This window comes from Gopherus evgoodei, chromosome 2, assembly GCF_007399415.2.
Source record: "Gopherus evgoodei ecotype Sinaloan lineage chromosome 2, rGopEvg1_v1.p, whole genome shotgun sequence".
Classification (NCBI taxonomy): Eukaryota; Metazoa; Chordata; order Testudines; family Testudinidae; genus Gopherus; species Gopherus evgoodei.
This window is the reverse complement of record NC_044323.1, coordinates 16352867-16375782: the sequence shown is the minus strand read 5'-3', so window position 1 is coordinate 16375782 and position 22916 is coordinate 16352867. Positions and strand designations below refer to the sequence as shown.

Below are 22916 nucleotides of genomic sequence, written 5' to 3'. Positions count from 1 at the left end.
ATGCGGCAATCACATTTAACTAATATTCCAGGGGGAAATGTTTGCAGAAGTTCCTGTTCAGTTCCCTTACTTGAATTCACAGATCACATCGCACTGCATCTTCCTGTTAAAACTAATGCTAGAAAAAGCAACATGATTGCCCTAGTAGTATAGAAAAGGAGTTATTTTACCGCGGGATTTAGAACACCTTGGCTGTTTCTTACACGTTTCAGGATAGGGGAAAACGCGTGCTGCCTTCGTTACACTAAATGTGAGCATATCCCTAAGAGGCGGGCACGCGGAATACAAATCTCACACGTCTGCATTTTTTTAATGCATCAACAGGTGTCTTTAACAGGCTTCAGGGTTATTTACAATAAGCTGTTTTTGGAAGCCGAGTCCTCTATAAAGACATCACGTTTCACGGCATCCCTTTCTCAGCACAAAGACCGCCACGACACAGCTGCAATCCACTTTCACTACCCCATCCCTGCAGCTCGGCGAGTATCAGCTCATGCAAGCAAGGGGCGGGGAGGGGGGAAATTACCCCAGCAAAGCAGAAACCCAAACACCTAAAGCGGCTCAAGACAGCAGACAAAATAGACAAACATCTCTCTAGCAGCACAAGATGGCAACCGGCACCTCCTCCGGGAGATCATCCGCCTTTGGCGGGGGTTTCCCCCCCATCCCCTTTGGCTGAACGAGAAGGCATCTAGGGGTGGATGTGCGGAGAAACAAAAACATACATCGATCAAGACAACCGCTACAGTCACGCAGGAAGCAGAACAGGAAGAGGGAAGACCTCACTGCGGCCCTCAAGTTATCAAAGTTGTCTGTGCAGCGATCTACTTCTGCTCGTCAGCTCCCCCCAAACCACTTCACCCCCTTCCCCCGACATTGTGGGGAGCGAGGTTCTTGCTACCACGCATCCAGCCTGTCCCTGATTCTCTCTCTCTCCACAAGAGTCCGGGCAACAACATCAGCAGCTCCCAGCAAAGTGCAGAGGCAGCAGAGCAGTCGCCTGCGTTGGGGGGCTCCCTCCAAACCCGCAGGTTCAAATCAATTCCCCTCTCCCTGGCACACAGCGTAACAATGGCAGGAAAGAGGAGCCGGACACACGGGGAGCCTCTGCCGAGGCAAAACCCTGCTGGGAAAGGGGCACTCCACAGCCACGATTCACCATCAACCGAGCCTCAGAGGAGGGATCTCCGAGCAAAGCGACAGTGGGGGTGTGGGGGCCGGCCAGGGGCACCCAACATGTTTCCACTAAGGGGGGGGGGGTGAGCCCAGTACCAAGCCCGAGGAACGAGCCTCACAGTTACTTACAGACGTTGGAGGCTGCAGCAGCCACTTACCATCATGTTTCCTTGCATTTTAGCGGTTTTGATCATTGGCTTTTCCTTCATGTTCGCTCTGCGTGAGTGAGTGCGAGCGGCTCTCCCGGAGTTACTTAATCCAGCGGCCCCAGCACTTTAGCCAAGAGCCAGCGTGCCCGTGCGGGGGCTCTTGGGAGGGGGTGGAGAAGATGATTGATAATTGTTCCCCCTTTGCAAAGGAAAAACAAGAACCGTAGGGGAAGGGATCCTCAGTCAACACCCAGCAGCTTCAGCTCCTGTCCTGCGAGAGCTCCCGGGTAAACAGAGCCACGCACCAGCCCCAGCCCCATCCCCGCACGCACGCAGCAGGCGGCTATTGTGAGTAGCCGGTGTGTGATCTGTCTCGGGAGCCGGAGCTGACTGGTACTGGGGGCGGCGGGGTCCGCGGGCAGGCGGCTCGCAGCGGGGAAGGGAGGAAGCGCCACTTGCATCAAGGTCCAGCACATTCAGCCCCAGCTGCGGGGGGAGGCGGAGCATCATCCCGCCCCTCTCGTGGGGGGGCGCGCACGGCTTCAGCACAAACAGGAACCGCCCCTCCCCGGCGTTAACTCTTCCCCGGCCGCGGCTAGGCAGGAAGTGGACCCGCCCGGCGGCTGCCCACGGGGTGGGGCTGTAAAGCCTGGCCTCACGGGGGGGTCGGGGGACGCACGGCGCGTTGCCATGGTTACACTCCTGTAGCCTGCCCCGCTGCACCCCGCCCCTCCTCCTGCCTAGACGCCGCTCTGCTGGGCCACCCTGTCCCGCCTCCTCCAGCACCGCGGACTGCAGCCCCATCCCGCCTGCTGCAGCCTAGCGTCCTCCCCCTGCAGGGAGCCAGCGGCCCTGGGGGCCGGTGCGTGGCCTGCACCCCCCAAGCCCAGCCGCCCTCGTCAGCCACACCCCTCTGGCTGCCGCGGCTCTGCCCAAGCCCCGTGTCCTCCGTTCAGCAGGCTCGTGCCTGCCTCTGTGCACCCACTCCTCTCCCCTACCCTTCCTCCTCGGGTATTCAAACCCCGCTTTGCTCCTGGGCTCACTGAGCAGGATTGTTACAGTCCACTCACTCTAAGGCGATGACCCTCCTGCTGCAGTTTTCTTCCACAGGTGCTTGTGGCAGGGCAAAGGAACCGCATGTGCACAGGGGCGATGACTCCTAAAGGTGTAGTGGGGTGGTATGTTTTTATGCCTCCTTTATTAATAAAGTAAAACAAACCCCATAATGTCTTTTTCAACGCTATTGAGAACAGGCAATTTGGATGAGATACAACAGCAGAAAATTCCGTGCAATCCTATTAGCATAAAACCTGAGGCTGCTTAACGCTGCATCAGAGAAATGTTGGGATGATCATCTAAAAGGCTTTCCAAAAATGTCAAGGCTCAGGAGCAATGTATTGTGTGAGGTTTTGCCCTTATGTAGGCAGCAAGAGTGGGATTTAGAGAGGATGCAATTTGGGAAATGCAAAGAGAGGAGCAGATACTGTCTATATTTCATAATGCCAAACGTGCCATTCTCTTGCTGTTACTCCTTGGTCCACCCACCAGTCTCGCTTCACTTTTTCATTTTCCTCTTTAACGTGGCCAGGGGCCTCACGCTATCACTACTTTCTCAAATGGAGGAAAGCTGGATCTAGCCGTTTCTGCTGCTCACTAGACCAGAGGAGGGCGCTAGAATCAAGCTGGGGGCTCACTAGCTGACCTGCTCAAATGTTACTTTTAGGGGATGAGAGTAGGTCATACTTTTTAAAGGTACCGTGTCCTGCTTCTGAAACATGTATCAGCTCTCCATTCGCCAGCCACCACCCGTGACCATATGGTTGCATTTGGATCAGGCTCTACACATTCCTGAACTAGCTAACATTTTAAAAATTCCCTGTTGAAGAACAGCTCCTGCTCTCCCTCCCTCCTACCTGTGTACTTTGTTCAGTGGTGCTGTCAGGAAAAGCAGCAAAATGAAACTGATACAACTACTCAGCGAAGTAGTCTGTTTAGGAGGAGCAAAATGGAACTGAATAGGATGCCATCAATTTCACTTTTCAGGGCTCTGCTGCTCCTTCTGGTGCTGACAGAAATATTGACTGCAGGAGTAACAGAATGCATGAAATCAAAGGAGAAGGTAAAGACCCTGAAAAAAAGGGGGTGAGGGGGGAATAGCTCAATGGTTTGAGCATTGGCCTACTAAACCCAGGGTTGTGAGTTCAATTCTTGAGGGGGCCATTTAGGGATCTGGGGCAAAAATCTGTCAGGATTGGTCCTGCTTTGAGCAGGGAGTTGGACTAGATGACCTCCTGAGGTCCCCTCCAACTCTGATATTCTATGAACCAGTGGTTAAAAATGACTGGAGGAAGAAGCAGCAGCAGCATTGTGGTGGTAAGGGAGGGGGTTATTGCTATTCATGCCAGGCACAGGAGGTAAAACTCCTTCTTTTAACAGAGGAGGAGCTGCATGACTCTATATTTCCCCTTTACTTTAACCTCTGTCTGTAACTCACTTTGCAAAAAGGTTTGTACTCTGGACCTTTACCATTAAAAGCACACGCTTGAGCTCAAAAACTAAGGCTCCTAACTGGCAGCTGTAGCAAACTCTTTAACTTCTTATGTGGACCAGCCAGGAGAGGAAGAGCAAAACCACAATCTCCTAGTGTGAGTTACAAACTGCTTTGTTTCTTTCAGCTACCAAACTAGTTAACAAGTGAGTATCCACCAACTGAACTGTTGGTTGAAAGAGGCTCAGATAGAAGCCTTTCTCCTATGATTTAGGATTCCCACATTTCAGAGTGCTCAGAGAAACAGACACATGCAAAAATCAAATTATTCTGTAACACTGTCAGAAGCCTAACTGCTTTAGAGGATAACTCTCCAAAAAGAAGGGCCTGGTGGCACCTGGATTATTTTCTTATGGTTGGGAACTGCACATGGTGCTAGAGCTAAACCTGCCTGTCTGCCCTGCTCATATAGGAAGATTTACAAACATCTCACCCCTGCTTTGTTGATTTTGTCTGTTCAGTTGCCTTTGTGTGTTGGGTGCTTACAGCTAATGTATGTTGTTCATTTTGACTGGAAGGTCTTCACTGGGCTCCCCAAAATATTGCCTCCTGCTTTCTTTACTTCATTTTTATCAGGCTTTGTTTATTTCATCTGAGTGATTTATCTTCAGATGTTTTAATTATGTATGAAGACAGAGTTTTGATACATGCTTCATCATAGGTAGTTTCCATTTGCCTCCTGAATGATTTTATATACCAACAGAATCACTTACTAACTCTGACAGCAGTCTTCCCCCGCCCCCAATCTCTCATAATGCAGCATATTGGTTTTGTCTGCTTACTCTTATTTAAGGTCTAATTTATGTGTCTTTGGCATTGCTGTAGCAATTGCTTTGATTAAAAGAGAGTCTAGTTTGAAGTTGAGGTTGCTGGCAAAATGCTTGGTTTCACTTCTGATACCATTCAGGTTTCTCCCCCTCCACCTTCAGCACAGACACTCCTGCTCCATTTGGCTAGCGCTACTGCACTGTTGCTTTTCCACATTGGCCATGGATCCTACCCCATCAGAGTTATCAACTCCAAGTGATATGGCAACAGACACTACTCATGCTCCAATATCATTACAGTATATATATTTTCCAATGCTGTACAAAACAAAATGAGAGTGGGTACATTGGGAAAAGAAAAAATCCTTTACAAAACTGAAATTTCTGTCTTTGTGGCAAGTTCTGCTCCATGACTTCCTCTCCAACCCTCTCTTAGGTTGGATAGGATGGCTTCAAAACTGAGTCAACAAACTATCACCAAAGGTTTATGACCCATAGTTTGCAAAACAATGTCTGCTTCCCCCACAGAAAGACATGAGCAATTTTTTGTAATTGGCCATCATAGTGCCTTACACAGAGCCAGGAGGCTATTAAGTGAATTTGAAGAGGTAAGTAAAACTCTTGACTTGAGAGATAGTCACCCGTATCATCTTCCAGGAGATTTTGGAATATTCTTTACTGATGAACACTTTCTTATGCCTTCACATATATCCATCATGTTCCAAGAGGTTGCCAAGATTCAGGCTACTGTCTTTCCTGACACTGGCTGAGGATGCATCTATCTATTCAAATGTCACTGTAAGGCAAATTTTACATAGCTCCAAGTGATGCTTAGTTCTATTGGAGCAGGAATTGACTTTCATAACTCAGGCATGACAAGGTAGGTAGCTGGGAGCTGCATGAAAATGACCTGCTATTTTTCACTTCCAATTTTGTTAAGTTTATGTTGTTAGTACACACTTGTAATAGGTCAAAAAAATTGTCCAGGACGTCTTGACTTATAAAGGGTGGAACATTTGCTGCAGTGGCCATTGGCAGCGGTGGCTGTTTTGGGTTTAGGACCAAATGGTGGGAGCCAAAGGATTTCCACAAAGTAAGTTAAAATGTGTGCACAAAAAATGCCTTCATCATAGCAGCTTTTGTCACTTCCCAACTACACAGTTAATGCCAATGCTATATAAACCATTATATAGGGTCAGAGGTAAGCTTTCAGAACTGGTATGGCTCTTATTGTTCCTTGTGGAGGAGCCCATTGCAATTTCACTTTCACTGGTGTTAACTATATACTTCAGTGGACTCACTCCCTTACATAAGTGAAAGTGTTACTAGAATCAGGCCTTAATTGCCAGATTTCAAAGGGAGCCACTGGCTGCTGAGCACTTTGGAAGATTTACCCATTACAGGCAAAGACACTTCTCAATGGGAGAATCCTACATTCAGAAGGATTTATATATAAACCTGAACAAGAGTATTTCTCCAAACTTCAGCTACTATCATGGTAACAAATATAGCACCCTGTATGTCATTGTTTTTATGGGTCAGTTTGAGAAACAGTACTTTTCTCACTTGTACCATAAATATTCAGCTCAGTGTGGGTTTCATTATGATGGGGAGGACTATCTGGAAAGCAACAGAGATCACAAGAACTATTTCCTGTTCACGAATATTCTGTTTAAACCTGCGATGAACAGGGATGGGAGAACATGTTTTATCAAATACAAACCCAGTGAATACAGTTGAGGCTGGAAAGCAACAGAGATCACAAGTACTAATTTCAAGACTTAATTTCAAACAGAATATTGTTTGCATAGCAGAGACTTTCATTTGTCGTGTGTGTGTGTGTGTGTGTGTGTGTGTGTGTGTGTGTGTGTGTGTGTGTGTGTGTGTGTGTGTGTGTGTGTGTTAAGGATAAGAAAGTGGGCCAACTCACCAGTCAGTGTATTTAAAAACCAATCCCAAGAGCATCAGGATTTCAGTCCCATGCTTAAAGATAACTCTTTATTTTCTCCCAAATAAAAGTTTAATGTAAGTGTCACATATAAACGATTTCCTTTTCCCTTACCCAAGGGTCTCTTGCAGTAGCCTACTACCTGCAGGTCTCACTCCACAGGCCCTCTGCTTGCAAGTTAGGGAGAATCTTTCTGCTCCTTTCTACTGAAGCTTTCCTCCAAAAAACTTGCTTCTAGCCTGCTCCCTGCAGGGCTGCACTCCCCTAAGCTCTCTGCCCAGCAGTCAAGGAGAAGTTGAAGGTTCTCCATTTCCTTCCCTGAATTCAGCCTGCCCGTTACATGCCAGCAGGCCTGGCTCTAGGTCACAGTGTTCTACCACATGACCTCTGGGTTTTATCCTTTTCATCTGGGAAGGTGGTCTGAACATGCCCCAGGGTGCAGCTGTTGAGCCCCAACCCCCTAGAGGGAGAGCTCTCACTTTGACAAAGGGGACCATATTTTGTGAAATGTGAAAACATTTAACAAAAAACAAAAATTTAAAAGATAGTTTTAAAAGTTTTGTGAAATCCAAAACACCACCAAGTTTTTCCATCCCAATGGTGATTCTATTAACATCTATTATTTGGTTGTAACACCATCTGGAAACATGATCGTATTTTGATAACAGAAATAACACTGTGGGGAGGAAGGGGGAACCACCATTAAGAGCTTGCGTGCTTCAGGTTATTAGTAGAATCTGCCTTACAATTGGTTTACCATATTAGGGAGAATTGTGATCAGTAATACAACACGCAGATGTCAGATGCTGGAAATAGTTGGGAGTAATACTGCATATCAGGGAGGATAAACACCAATGATACTTTTGAAAAAAAATCCATTTTATTTTGTTATTTGTTACAAGTTTTTCTTTAACAATAAACCTGTTTAAAATGAAATCTTAATTTCATACAAAATATGTTAAGGCCTAAACTTATTATAATTTAATTGTAAAGGTGAAACATTATGATTAGAGGTTTATGTGTCCTAAACATTTAAGATTGTTTTGTTTAATAAAAATGAATTGAATATGCTGTATTGTGTTCCATTAAATTCCAGTTACTATCCTAATGCAGGTAGACACAAATCATGAGCAAAAAGTTAAATTATCTAGTAAATAAGAAATATCTCACTCCACATTTTCTAACATACTAAAATGTACAAACAATAAGAATCTGAAAATCTTATGCATTATGATTGTTTAAATAAATGTATATAGTTATAGTGTACTCTTCCAAGTAGCAAAAGGATGTACCGAATCTACTGCTGATTTACAACCAAATAAAGCCTTCATATGTTTTAATGGTTATATCAACCAATGAGAATGCACCTTTCTTTAGAAAATAATTGAAATACAAATGGAAAAGTTGATTGAAGTTGGTGATTTAAATCAATCCACACTACAAGGAAATAATGGAGACCTTGAACAGGACATTAGTATTGGACCCTGGCCACAATGGATAGCTAGTAGCTGCTACAACGATGTATATACACACTATTGTAACTAGCATGCTTTCCCTCACCAATGTGGGTCAATTTGTAGCATGGCTTGGCTAAAATGGTTTTCAGGCTACTCATCTACAACCCCAACCTGCTTCTGTTGAAGTCAAAGAGAGTTTCACCACTGATTGCAATGGGTATGGGATTGATATCCTAGGGGAACTATACCATAGTATTCTCACACAGTTTTCATAGGAAAACAAAATTGCTTATCCATCACGGAGAAACAAGTAGAATTTCCTGCAAACTGATGTATAACACTATCATTGATAAGTATTTTCTATAGCTCTGTTAATCCTAACAGTGACCTAAACTTAGCCAATTAATTAGCAAGTTGCAGAGACCCCACTGCAGAGGATGGTAAGATCCCTTAGGAACTGGCTAGTAGATAGCAAGACTGATACATAAAAAAATCCAGAGTTTTGATAAGGGATCACAATGCATTAGAGGCACGAAGTGAAATAACAGTACAGTAGAACCTCAGAGTTATGAACATCTGAGTTATGAACTGACCAGTGAACCACACGCCTCATTTGGAACCGGACACACGCAATCAGGCAGCAGCAAAGAGAAAAAGAAAAAGTAAATACAGTACAGTACTGTGTTAAACGTAAGCTACTCAAAAAAGAAAGGGACAGCACCATTTTTGTTCTGCATAGTAAAGTTTCAAAGCTGTATTATGTCAATGTTCAGTTGTAAACATTTGAAAGAACCATAACATTTTGTTCAGAGTTATGAACATTTCAGAGTTACGAACAAGCTCCATTCCTGACGTGTTCCTAACTCCAAGGTTCTGCTGCATTAGAAGCCATAGACTCTAGCACTCTGTTTAGTCAAAGAATGAAAGAGTCATCACATCTGTAAAATCAATTTGGTATGAATTAGAACTGTACCCGAGCCAAAGCCATGGATTGGAACACCCTCACTGTTTAGAAGGTTTTAGAATCAAAGATCTAATCCAGTTCTGAATTTTGCTGCTTGCCCCTAAGTTTGTAAGAGGCCATATCAAAACACAAAACAATCCTAGATCCAAATACCCCTAATCCTTGATAGTTCAGGATTTGTGCCAAAATCTTGTAGCATAGACCCATATCTAAAATGTACAATAAAAAGCCCCACCGGGACCTCTTCACAGTTTTGGCTGATGCAGTACAGTGCCATCTTGTGGACACCACATGTATCTAACAGGAAATTAGAGGGCAAGAAGAACTTGTAACAGGAAATTCAGAGGTAAGGTGTAGAGTAGAAGGAGACATGCAGACAGACTAGGTTTAAATGTTTCCTGAATCAGACAGGTAATCCGGTTTAGTCCATCATGTTGATATAATTGTTAAATAAAAGTATTTCATTGACATCTGGGACTCCCTGCTGCCTCAAGAATACTAGAATGGATTTGTACAGTGATTGCTATTAAGCAGTCAACATTCGCCAGCGGCTACTGCACAGTGGGATATCCATCACAGTTAGAATATAAAAAACCTGTATTAACCCAGATACTACTATGTCAACAATTTTGAATTTTCAATGGCAATATGTCTTAGAAAAACTGATCTTCTGAATGTTGATTATTTTATCTTATTGTATCCTATCACACCAAGTTATAGGCATATTAGCTGCAATATTGTTAGCATTCAGTTACTCCTTCCCCTCATTCTCCACCTCTTTCCTTTTCTTTAGCCTCTCCCTTCATTTCTCATAACTCCAGCTTTATTAAAATGTGCTTTCCAAAAAATACAGAAGCTATTTCATTCAATGACAGGCATTAGTTAGATACCTAAAATGCTACAAAAATTTACTGTATAAGAGCTGAAAAGTTAATGCACTGGAAAAGGGGTTACTGATGTTAACACTGATGGTCTGTTTGAGGAAGTACTTCCTTAAGGGAGTAACCGGACAATGTATTTCTCATTCTTCAAAGTTCTTGAAAATCTGTGTGGAGCCTGAAAGCCTTTAAGTTTCGCTTATTGACTCTATTCAACCACTAAACGTACATACTTGTGCTTTGATGTCTGGGTTTTAGACAATAAAGAAATTGCTAGATGGGATCTGAAATTGTTTGAGAGACTTCACCCACATCTCTTACTTAGCACCTGTTTGAAATATAAACCTTTGCCCATCACATCAGTTTTGGTTTGCAGGAGAAGGTACAAAGAAGGTTGAAAAAGCACTTTGTGCACAGCTTTTGAGATTGGAATGGAGGTGACTGCAGTTCAGATATGATTGAAGTTAGTAAATAACAGAACTCCCACAAAAACAGATTAGGAATGAGGTTCTCACGCTGTGCCCTATGAAGCACTTGCTGTGATCTGCTCTTGCCATGGATTGCGGGGTGCTGAGGTCACATTATGTAGAACTACAACGCACTCCATTTTTTCCTGTACCTCTGCCTACTTCTCTGCTAAAGCACATTCCAGAGCTCAGTCTTTCCAGGACTTTAAAAGAAAAGTATTACACAGAGTTAAACACCGAGAGAGAGCGAAAATGAGAACCTCTAAGGAGTCTCTCTCTCTCACACACACACACACACACACACACACACACACACACACACACACACACACAATCCTCTGCCTGTAACCAGCATTTGAAAACTTTTTCTTAAACAACTATTACCCACTAATTCACTTGGTGTTCCCCACACAGATTTCCTCACTTTGTTGCTGTTACATAAGTACCCCCTGCCCCTCCACTCCAATCTTCTTACAGAGATGACTTCTCAGTCTCTGCAGTGTGGCATCAAAAGTGCAGTGCACATGTGTGACGAACTGGGAATGTTCTTAATGTTTTCTCTGAATACTGTGTGGGTGCCTCAGTTTCCCCTATGCATTTCTTAAGTATCTAGGTGGTGGGATAAGGGTGTGCAATTGTTGCAGAACCCTAGCGGGCAGGTGTGTGCAAGGGTCTACACAGAGAATAGCTGACATCCTGTCTCCTGGCAACTGATGGCCTGGGCCCCTCTCCTGCAAAGGTGCCAAATGAACGTGTTGAAGAACAAAGAGATCAGGTGACCCCCTGGCCAGGGAAAGAGAAAAAGGGAGAGGAGGCTCTGGCCTCTCCTGGCCCCCAAGATGGTCCTGTTGTCTGTACCTGCAAAACTTGTCTTGAACTGTGTTCCTGTCATCTAAATAAACCTGTTTTACTGGCTGGCTGAGAGTCATGGTGAATCGAAGGAAGTCGGGGGTGCAGGGCCTTGTCTCCCCCAAACTCCTTGACAGTGTGTGTCACCCAGATTCTTCAAAGTCAGAGAAGAATGGCAGCTCCAAAGTTTCCCTCCAGACTCCTCAATCTCCTCAGCAAAAGCAGCCTGAAGATCCTCACAGCTAGCAGCAATTCCAGTCCTGGTATCAATAGTCTGCATGTCCTCAGCTTCTCGTGAGACAAGGAATCCACAGTCTGGATCCAAAATAGCACAGGCTGTGGGATACTGCTCTCATAGCAAACAGACCTTGGTCCTATGTTGCTCAAACACCAAGTCCAAAGGGCTGTCTCCAACTGCACCAGCTGGGACTACCTCCCCATCTGTGGTATTATCTGCCAGGGCACAGCCCCTGCTCCCTACTTGGCCTCCCAAGGATGTCAGCCTCTTCTCCACCCAATGCTGGATTGTATGTGGGTGCTATATTTATATAAATATGTAATATGTCTTGTGTAATATGGCATAGAGGGGGAGATGGATTGGAGAGGCTAGGACCTCAGAGGGATGCCACATCACTCGGATGTGGGGGCAGGCTGGGTTAAAGCTTCCTGTAATTAGATTTCTATTCTCAATAAAAAGAAATGAAATGCGCAAAAAAATACCCTCCCCTAATATATAACCTTTCCCCCACTGAGCGTCAATTGACCCAGCTCTTAGATGGCGGATGCGTGGAACCGGCTAGACTCTTTGCCCTTAATGGAAGCCCTGTGCACGGCTTCAGAGACAGATATTGAGCATGACCAGCAACTACCACACACATCCTCCTCTAGAAGCTCCTGAGCCCTTCAAACTAAGTGCCTTGCCTCGCTCTCTACAAGTGCAGAAGCAAAGAGAATTCAACAAAAATCCATGTTTCCTCTCCATTGCTTTTCTACCCTCTTTAGACTCAAACAAAATAATATCAAGTGTTGTAGTACAAACATGTGGGTTATGCTCACATAGTGCTGATTTTTTCTCCATGTTTCCAGCTGCTAAACTCCAAGAAAAACTAAAAAAAATATGGAATATTTTCAAAATGTAACACTTCCATGCATGAACTTGCTGAAGCTGCCACAGATCCGTGATGTGATGATGAATGGGAGAAGAAGTGTCTATGAAATCATTTCTGTTTGAAAATATGGTCCCCTTTATATAAACATTTGAGACCTCTAGGATGGCTCTAGGACTCTTGGGAGTCAGGATCCATTGCAGGGTGCGGGGAGTGGGGGATTGGAAGGGATACAGAAAAACACTAATCTAAAAATAATCACCTTTTGAGTAGCTTGCTGTTGAAAATACTTGATAATCTTGGGGCTTGTCTACACTTGAACTGCTACAGCCATGACACTGTAGCAGGTCAGTGTAGACACTACGTACTCTGACAGGAAGGGTTCTCCCATCCACCTCCCCAAGAGGCAGTAGCTTGGTCGACAGAAGAATTCTTCCATCGACCTAGTGCTTCTACACTTGAGATTAGGTCGGCTTAACTACGCAACTCAGAGGTTTGAATTTTTCATATCCCTGAGCAACGTGGTTAAGATGACAATTTTCTAGTGTAGACCAGTCCTTAGTTAACATTTTCCTCTGGCTCTGCCGTGGAAGCCAGATCACTGAGTTTCCATAACATATGGAAGCTCACATACAATTTTTGCTGATAGATTAATAGATTTTAAATACAGAAGGGGCCATTATGATCATCTAGTCTGACCTCCTGCATAACACAGATCACAGCATTTCAGCCAGTGATTCATGCACCTAGTCCAGCAACTTGTGGTTGATCAGTATATTCTTTAGAAAGACATCCAGTCTTGACTCATAAGACTCCAAATAATGGAAGTTAGCCATATCTTTTGGCAATCTGTTCCAACAGTTAAGTACTCTTACTTTTAAAAAAGGTGCATTTTATTTCCAGTTTTAACTTTGCTAATTTCAACTGCCAGCCAATGGATGTTGTTATGCCTTTGTCTGCTAAATTAAAGAACCTTTAATTTATTATCAGATGTCTTCTCCTGGTCTAGATAGAGGCCTTCAGAAAAATCAAAATTATTAAACACAATGAACAACATGAAAATATTCACTATATTCAAAATATAACATGCTAAAAATACAATTATTAGCATTTTTATTAGTAATTGAAATAAAATATTAAAATATTTTATTTTAAACATGGGAAAGTTTGTTATAGCAAATGTTCTATGTTAAAATATTTCAATTCCAGTACTGGTCTGACAGTTGAAATTATCTGATGACAACTATGTTGGAAAAGCGAAACACACTGAAGTCCCTTTTCACTCAAATGTTCAATCATGGCAGCAATTCCTGACAAGTTAGAAACAAAACACTTCTACCATTACTAGCTTGACAAAAATTGATGGAGAATCTAACATATTGCGACGACTATGCCAAATGCTCTGGCTCTGCTGAAGTGTTTTGTCATTTAATTATATGGTACAAAATCTAGCCCTAAAACTTAACTTTAAATATACGATAACACTGTGGAACAAATTACCTGCTAGTAAAGCGGTACCACTCAACTGAGTAACCTGGAACTGAGTTTATATCAGTAGCGGATTTGACCCCATGCAAGAAGACTTATTTTAATACATATGCTAGTTACATGGCTTGTGGCACATCTGATGTGTTGATCTTGGTATAAGCTGAAAAATATCATCACTTGAACACTGTAGCCTTAGATGTATAAATATACTCAGGATCACAAAAACAAAATGATTTCATTAATGAAATTATATAGGCATTTTCAGGAAGATAATTTAATGCTTGCCAATTCCCATTAGTTTTTAGTCAAGACTCTCTATCCTAGAAGACCTAGTGTCTGCCTTACATTTAGACCATTCTAATTTCAAATCAGGTCAGGCCTGTGTTTTGACAAAAACATTCTAGATTTTTTTTGTTATGTGGATAATTAAATCATCACTGTTAATTATCTAAATCAGCCAGAAACACTCTGCACCTGACAAAAATGTTTCAATAAAATAAAACTAAACTGAATTGTATTACATTTGTATACATGTCCAAGCTGACATAAAGCTAGTTAATGCATTTTGAACTAAAGAATTTTAAATTCTCTTTACACCTTTGTGTACAATGCTAAATCATTTTGCTGCTGGACTGTCTCTTGTTTCCCCCTTATCTACAATTTTTTTCTTCAATTTTAAGTGCCATTGAAATCAGTGCAACTCCAAGTTTTGGAACACTAGAGATGCAGTCTACCTACATGGACCTAGTACAGTACTGCCTACTTCCATCCCATGGAATTTAATGGCAAAACTTCCGTTAACTTCAAAGGGAGAAGATCAGCACTAGCATGATCCAGGGACAGTGTCCTGGCATGGAACTGCGAGACCTAGGTCCTATTCACTGCTCTAACATTAACCTGCTACGAGATTTTGGGCAAATCACTTTACCTCTCTGCATCTCCTCCATCTCTTGATCCTTTATTTCCAGTAAACTGTAAACTCTGAGTCAGGGATTGTCTTTTACCATGTTTTTTACAGTGCCCAGTGCCTATAGGGCCCTAGCCTCTGTTCTATAATACAAATAAAAGCAGAATATTTCTTTATCTAATGTCAGTTAGAGATGGATGCAAACTTAAATCCCTGGCTCTGAACACCCACATACTTTTGGGAGGTATGCATTAAGATCTGATCTCCTCGGGAAGGTTCAGATTCTGTGCAGTGTGACAATTATGGCCCAGTGCTGTTCCCAAGGAAATCAATGGAAGTTTTAACAAGATTAGATGAAGGATTAGGCATTATGCCTTCCAGTTTTGGGCTCAGAGAATGAGGGTTAATCCTGCATGCATCTTTTGGACTTATACATAATTACATTTTCTTCCTTTACTTTCTAAATGCAGTGGAAGTGATATCTGGGCACAATCATTTCAATATGGGTAAAGAGTTGAGTATGACTACAGCAGAGAACAAATTTTATAAAAGATTTCTAACCCTCTAGGTGGTCCCATCAGACAACATATGGGTTATCGTGATCCTCTTTCTATACATCTAGGTTCTTGGATGGCCCCGATCATGTTAGTGTCCAAGTACCCCATAGTCTTTAATGTATTTATCCTCACAGAGGTCTCTGTGAGGGAGGGAAGTGCTATTATCTCATAAAGAGGTATGGATGCATATGAAAGAGATATGGATTCCAAACTATGAATCAAATCCTGCTTCCCTTTCTCATGCAAGAAGTTCCATTGACTGCAATGATATCTGGCAAATTCCCTGACATTACTCACCTGTGTGAAGTGAGCTGGAACTAGCTGTGACTCTTGTTTAAATTAGCCATTTAAACAGATACACCATGATCTAACTTGGCTCTTCACATATCTAACAGGATCTACAAAGAGACTCTCTCTCTCTAATTCATTAATGTATTACTCATGCTACCCCTTGTCTAGGTGTTTTACAGACACGTATTCTGAGCCCTGCTCCTCCTGCTTTATGTTACTCTTCTGGGGTGGAGGGATAGCTCAATGGTTTGCGCATTGGCCTGCTAAACCCAAGGTTGTGAGTTCAATCCTTGAGGGGGCCATTTAGGGAACCGGGGTAAAAATCTGTCTGGGGATTAGCCCTGCTTTGAGCAGGGGGTTAGACTAGATGACCTCCTGAGGTCCCTTCCAACCTTGATATTCTATGATAGCAGAAAGAGAACTAGCTTAATCTGGGAATTCCCCAACACAAAGACTTCTGGGCAGTGTAGATTCACAAAGGCCCAACCTACCCCTCCCTTAATATAAAGGGAGCATGTCAGGGATCCATGGAGGGAAAGGGGACATGGCTGGGGCTGGCTCCAGGGTTTTTGCCACCCCAAGAAGAAAAAAAAAAAGTCGCAATCACGATAGCTCTACTGCTGCCACTTCAATCTTCGGCAGCAATTTGGCGACACGTCCTTCACTCCAAGAGGGAGTGAGGGACCAGCTACCAAAGAGCCAGACGTGCCGCCCCTTTCCCGTGACTGCCCCAAGCACCTGCTTGCTGGGCTGGTGCCTGGAGCCAGCCCTGGGCATGGCTATGCTCTGGCTATTCTCAATTTCCCGTACAGCCCATTGAGGCTGTGGGCAGGCAAGCACAGCATAGAGCAGTGGTTCTCAACCTTTCCAGACTACTGTACTCCTTTCAGAAGCCTATGTCTTACATCCTCCAAGTTTCATCTCACTTAAAACTACGTGCTTACAAAATCAGACTCTAAAAATACAAAAATCTCTCAGTACACGATTACTGAAAAATTGCTGACTTTCTCATTTTTGCCATAGAATTATAAAATATATCGATTGGAATATAAATATTGTACTTCCATTTCAGTGCGATACTTGAGTCTGTTTTTCACTGGTGAGCACTGTCTGAAGCTGGAGCCCTGGGTGGAGGAGCTAAAGCCTGAGCTCTGATACCTGGGGCTGAAGCATATAACCTAGCTTTGTGGGGCCCCAGGCACTGCCCTAACGCCAGCTCTGCACTTGCAACCCACCTAAACCCATCCTGCGACACCCTACCCCCGCGTTGAGAAACACTGATCTAGATGAGGTGAGTTCCCCCTGGAAGACCTCTGCATATCCCAGGAGTATATGTACCCCTGGCTGAGAACCACTGGCACAGAGCAGCCTTTGAGCTGCTGTAATTTATGCCAAGGACTAAATTGGCTGTGGCCATTCCCAGAATCCAACAGGTGACAAAGATGTTGCACAGTCACTTTTGCCCCAAGCTGCCCGGAGCTCAGAATCAGGGCCAAAATCACTGGCCTGAAGAGCATTCAAATTACACTAACAACAGATAAATGATGAACAGGGACTGGGATGTAATGAAAAGCAGACTGATTGAATGGTGTGGGGTTTGGATGTGCTTTGTTAGTTCTGTGGGTTTTGTCGGCATTAGTTTGTTTTGGATTTCCAGTCTAATTTGTTCAAATTGTTTTGCTGAAAAGAGTAGGAATCATGGGATGTTTTGGACATTGGTTGCTTGTATAAGTTTGTGTGTGACAATATAGCGACAAACATGTAAATGTAACTTAACTGCATTACTACATCAACTATAAACAGTTAACACCACAGCCTGCCAGGCTCATAATTCTAATTACACAGTGCATCTAAATTAACTCAGCCAAAGCAAAGCACCTTCATTTTCTTCTATCATATCTGAAAAACAAACCCACATTTATTAAATTCCAGCATGCAAAATTGATATAATTTAGAATTTATTAAGTATTTAGAACAGGGTGTAAGGGTGGAGCTAGTCAAGAACTGTTCCCTCCCCCCAGAAAATTTCGACAAAAATAAAACATTAATTTTCATCTACAAGTCTTTTGTAGAAATATTTTGATTTGTAAATGCAGTCACTTTGTCTCCTAGTAGTCACAGTTTGGGTACCTCATGTTTGCATTCTCCTCTATAGGCCTGTCCCCTTGATTAGATTACATTTTCCATGATGTACCACAATCTTTCCTGTAAGAGAGGGGAGATGGCTTGTCATAAGAGTCTGTGGCCAGGGTGCACTATGGGAGATGTAGTCTGACAGGAGAGCTTGGACTACAGAAGAGAATGGAAACATGAAGCAAATGAACTACAACTGCCATGAAGCATCTTGGTTACATTTCTAAATTGAACTATTTCAGTTTTCACCAAAAAAAATTTTGATTTTTTCATTAAACAAGCCAAATTTTTCCTGTGGAAAGCATACACTTTTAATGAAACATTTAAGCCAGTCAACCCCCCAATTTTTCATTGAAAAACAGTTTGACAAATATTTTTTGACCAATCCTACACTAAGGGTCTGATTTCTTGAGTGCTGAGCACTCTGAGCTCCAATTGACTTCAGTTGAAGTTCCACGGACAACTGAAAAATCAGGTCCTAATCCCTCACAAACAAGACTAAAAAGTGACTTATGTAAATAGCAGTTGCATACTTACACCAGGAAAGCGATTTCCTCTTAAGAATAACTGTACAAAGTGAACTAACCTAAATTATCATTTTTTTTAAAGTCATACAAAATGTAGAAGTAGAATAGCTGGTTTCTAGAATAAATTAGCAACAGATACAAAATGTTGTCAAGGCTGATTCCCCACTCTGGTACTTTGAGTGCAGAAGGTGGGGGCCTGCAAGGATTCTAAAAATTAATACCGGCCACTCCAGGCTTGTATTAAACTCCCAAGGTTACAGCTTTTCTCTGACCTTGGATTGATAGATGATGCCACCACACCAAGTGTAAAAACCCCTTTGAGAATCCAGGAAGGCATACTTGGGAATTCCTTCCTCAAGCTCTTTCAATCCCCCCGGGAAGAGCTGAGAAAGAAAACAAAGGAAATCAGCTGTTGCTACCAGCTAATTAAACAACATGCACAAACCTTTTAGGACACAACAACCAATACTGTTTTTTAAAAAAACGTAAATTTTATTAAAAACAAAAAGAAAGGAAATACATTTGAAAACTCAGGCTATTGCTAGATTCCAGTGCTTCACCACCCTCCTAGTGAAAAAGTTTTTCCTAATATCCAACCTAATCCTCCCCCACTGCAACTTGAGATCATTATTCCTTGTTCTGTCATCAGGTACCACAGAGAACAGTCTAGATCCATCCTCTTTGGAACCCCCTTTCAGGTAGTTGAAAGCAACTATTAAATCCACCCCTTCATTCTTTGCTTCTGCAGATTAAACAATCCCAGTTCCCTCAGCCTCTCCTCATAAATCATGTGCTCCAGTCCCCTAAACATTTTTGTTGCCCTCCGCTGGACTCTTTCCAATTTTTCCACATCCTTCTTGTAGTGTGGGGCCCAAAACTGGACACAGTACTTCAGGTGAGGCCTCACCAATGCTGAATAGAGGAGAATGATCACGTCCCTCAATTTGCTGGCAATGCTCCTACTTATACAGCCCAAAATGTGTTAGCCATCTTGGCAACAAGGGCACACTGTTGACTCATACACAGCTTCTCGTCCACTGTAACCCCTAGATCCTTTTCTGCAGAACTGCTGCCTAGCCACTCAGTCCCTAGTCTGTAGTAGTGCATGGGATTCTTCTGTCCTAAGTGCAGGACTCTGCAGGTGTCCTTGTTGAACCTCATCAGATTTCTTTTGGCCCAATCCTCTAATTTGTCTTGGTCCCTCTGTATCCTATCCCTACCCTCCAGCATATCTACCACTCCTCCAAGTTTAGTGTCATCTGCAAACTTGCTGAGGGTGCAATCCATGCCATCTTCCAGATCATTAATGAAGATATTGAACAAAACCGGCCCCAGGACCGAACCTTGGGCACTCCACTTGATACCAGCTGCCAACTAGACATGGAGCCATTGATCACTACCCATTGAGACCAGTGATCTAGCCAGCTTTCTATCCACCTTATAGTCCGTTCATCCAGCCCAAACTTCTTTAACTTGCCAGCAAGAATACTGTGGGAGACCGTATCAAAAGCTTTGCTAAAGTCAAGGAATAACACGTCCACTGTTTACCCCTCTCCACAGAGCCAGTTATGCAATTAGGTTAGTCAAGCATGACTTGCCCTTGGTGAACCCATGCTGACTGTTCCTGATCAATTTTGAAGCACTTCAAGGAGAGGAAAGTGATTCCTTGAGGACCTGCTCCATTATTTTTTCCAGGGACTGAGGTGAGGCTGACTGGCCTGTAGTTCCCCAGATCCTCCTTCTTCTCTTTTCTAAATATGGGCCCTACATTAGCCTTTTTCCAGTCATCTGGGACCTCCCCAGATCACCATGAGTTTTCAAAGATAATGGCCAATGGCTCCGCAATCACATCCGCCAACTCCTTTAGCACCCTTTAACAGTGCATCCGGCCACATGGACTTGTGCTCGTCTAGCTTTTTAAAATAGCCCTGAACCCCTTCTTTCTCCACAGAGGGCTGGTCACCTTCTCCCCATACTGTGCTGCCCAGTGCAGCAGTCTGGGAGCTGACCTTGTTTGTGAAGACAGAGGCAAAAAAAGCATCGAGTACATGAGCTTTTTCCACATCCTCTGTCACTAGGTTGTCTCCCTCATTCAGTAAGGGCCCCACACTTTCCCTGAACTTCTTCTTGTTGCTAACATACCTGAAGAAACCCTTCTTGTTACTCTTAACATCCCTTGCTAGCTGCAACTCCAAGTGTGATTTGGCCTTCCTGATTTCACTCCTGCATGACTGAGCAATATTTTTACAAGTGAATAATTTCACTTATTTAAAATGGCCACCATCTCCAAGTACTGTCAATGGGTCTGAAACCAACAAGATAGGCACCTTCTCCCTGTAGCCTGTCTGTCTATGGAAGTGAGGCTGACGTTAATAAAGCTGGCTTATCACCTTCCACTGTTTCAATGGATTGAAGCTTGTGCCCACAGGCTGCCTCTTTATGGTTCAGGGGATGAGAGGAGACATCACTGACACTGTGAAAGGCTGATGGGGAGAATGAGGATGTCCTGCAGGGAGAGGAGACAGATTTAGGAGTGTAGAGGAATAGGTTGCAGGGGGTAGGAGGATAGCGATAGGATAAAAGATGGAGGGATTGAATGGCAGCTCCTCCAGCCTGGTGGTCATGGCAGATCAGGGGAGTCCCCTCTGAGCAGCCAGGGGAAGACGGTGTTGCTTATTCTCACAATCAGTTTGTGAGTCACAGGATTTTGATGCCTGCAGGAGGAATGGTTGTGATGGCATGAAAACCTCCTCCAATCCCTTGATTTTCAAGACTGGGGAGAGATGTGGGAAAGCCTCAGGACTGAGGACAGAGACCTGGCCTGTCGCTGAGCCCTACAGCGGAGAGGGGGTCTCAGGGCAGCAGGAGGCAGGGGAGTGGGTAGTCAAGGGAGTGGTGCTGCTGGGACCCAGGTAGCAGCAGGAGGCAGAGAGGTGTTGTTACTGAGTCAAGACAGTAACAGAAAATGGATGGCAGTTCCCCTGTCATAGTGGTGAAGGAGAGGGTAAGCAGAGTGTCCATCTGAACAGTCAGGGAAAGGTAAGCATTTTGTTTGTGAATTAAAGTTTGATTTTTCAATCTCAAATTCTCTCTCAAACATTGGCAGAGGAATAGAGGAGGGCTAAAAAGTCAAAACACAGACTAGAAAACATGATTTTGTGGTCTACATTTTGTAATTTTGGGGGACAATCCAGGCTTTTTAGGGTCTGAGTCATTATTTTTGATCTCTTGACAGGGGTATGACTAATGAGTTTTGATTTTTTTTAGGTTGGCAAGACTGTTAACCTCAAACCCTACTTGAATTTAGAATTCAATATACACTATTAATATATTCTGCGCTCAGAACTGCATTGTACTACATGGGCCTGATACTCATTTACAATAAAGCCCTGTTCTAGTAGTGGAAAGGGGTATTAAAGTGAATATAAATATAACTGAGTGTAAATGAGAACAAGACCCTGTCAAGGGCTCGCCTGAGCCAATTTCCCCATGAAGCAGGCTCACCTCGGCTTTTACAGAACACAAATTAATGCTGAACTCAAAATAGCCACCTGGACATTGAAGTCCAAAACATAAATATTAGTCCTCCACAGAGATCCAAAGCAAATGCTGCCAAGGTTAGAGCCCTGACCGGGGCAGCTTACTTGGGTTAGGGCTGGGAAAGCCATCCTTCACTGTCTGGCTTCACCCAACAATGGACCCTACTAAAAGCAGCCAGCCCTTTTTATGTGGTCTGCGGGGCTCTGATTGGCCTCTGCCTGTTCCTGGCCCTTCTGGCTGCCAGAAGACTGACTCAGACTGGTTCTGCCTGTAGTTGATCATGGGAGGCCTCTCTAGGCAGTCCCTGGAGGTCTGAACTTGATGTTCTTCCCTTCCAGCAGGGCACCCTCTTGGAGTGGGTACGCCAAGGCGGCAGGGCCTCCAGCAGGGAGCAGCAAATGTCGGGTACACCCCATCACAAGCCCCTCTACATTTTGCTAGTTAGACTTAGGATAATTTATTTTGTGAATCAGATTATAGCTGGTTTACAAAACATATGGAAAAAATTAGCTAAGTGGGATATTTGTAAGCAAAAAAACAAAAATGGAAAAATAAACTTTTTCCACCTACAGTTAAATTAAAAAAAAATAATCTGAGTAAAATACAAGACTTTTTTTTTGCCCGTCTCCCATTCAATCTCACACAAATGCAAAAACTTTTCTCCTCCTCCCCCATGAACTTAAATTGTTTAAATGTTTTAAGAGAAAAAAGTGAAATAATAATTTCTGAAATGAGGATACAATACTGGATCAAATCTGGTTTGCACTTCCATTCATACTGCTCCCATCTGAGAGCAGGATTTGAAAATTACAGTCATTACACATTTCCTCTTAAATGTCTACAAAAATATAAAATTTAACCTTATAGGATTTTATGGGGGCATTTTTTGGCAAGAGGAATGAATGTGTTCTTTAGCCAGCTGTAATGAAAAGCTATTGTTCAGACATTACAACCATCCCCCCCTCAGTGTGAAAAGCATCTTTTTAGGGCAGAGGTTACTGCTACCCACTTCTGCACTCTTTCCCTCACAACATCGTTCTTAGAATGCTTTATATCTTGCATATCCAACAAATGCTGCCTCCATTCTGTTTTCAGCTGACTCCAGCTTCTTTGTGGATTAATGCATATGTGTAGTGAATAAATTAGATGAGAGCAAATATGATG

At 43.3% G+C, this 22916-nt stretch overlaps 1 protein-coding gene across 3 annotated transcripts in view; it reads right to left on the bottom strand.

Annotated features, from left to right (window-relative positions):
• DPP6 (dipeptidyl peptidase like 6) overlaps nt 1-22916 on the bottom strand; it is an 863093-nt gene that overhangs the window by 760440 nt on the left and 79737 nt on the right. Inside the window, exon 1 of one of the 3 annotated variants that reach the window (XM_030550078.1) lies at nt 1335-1823. The exons of 1 other annotated variant lie outside the window; for it this stretch is intronic. In XM_030550078.1, the coding sequence (XP_030405938.1) occupies nt 1335-1385 (51 nt within the window). In that variant the 5' untranslated portion in view covers nt 1386-1823. Of the gene's footprint in view, nt 1-1334; nt 1824-22916 lie in introns of those variants that run through there. One more of the 3 variants, XM_030550079.1, reaches the window with a different exon arrangement.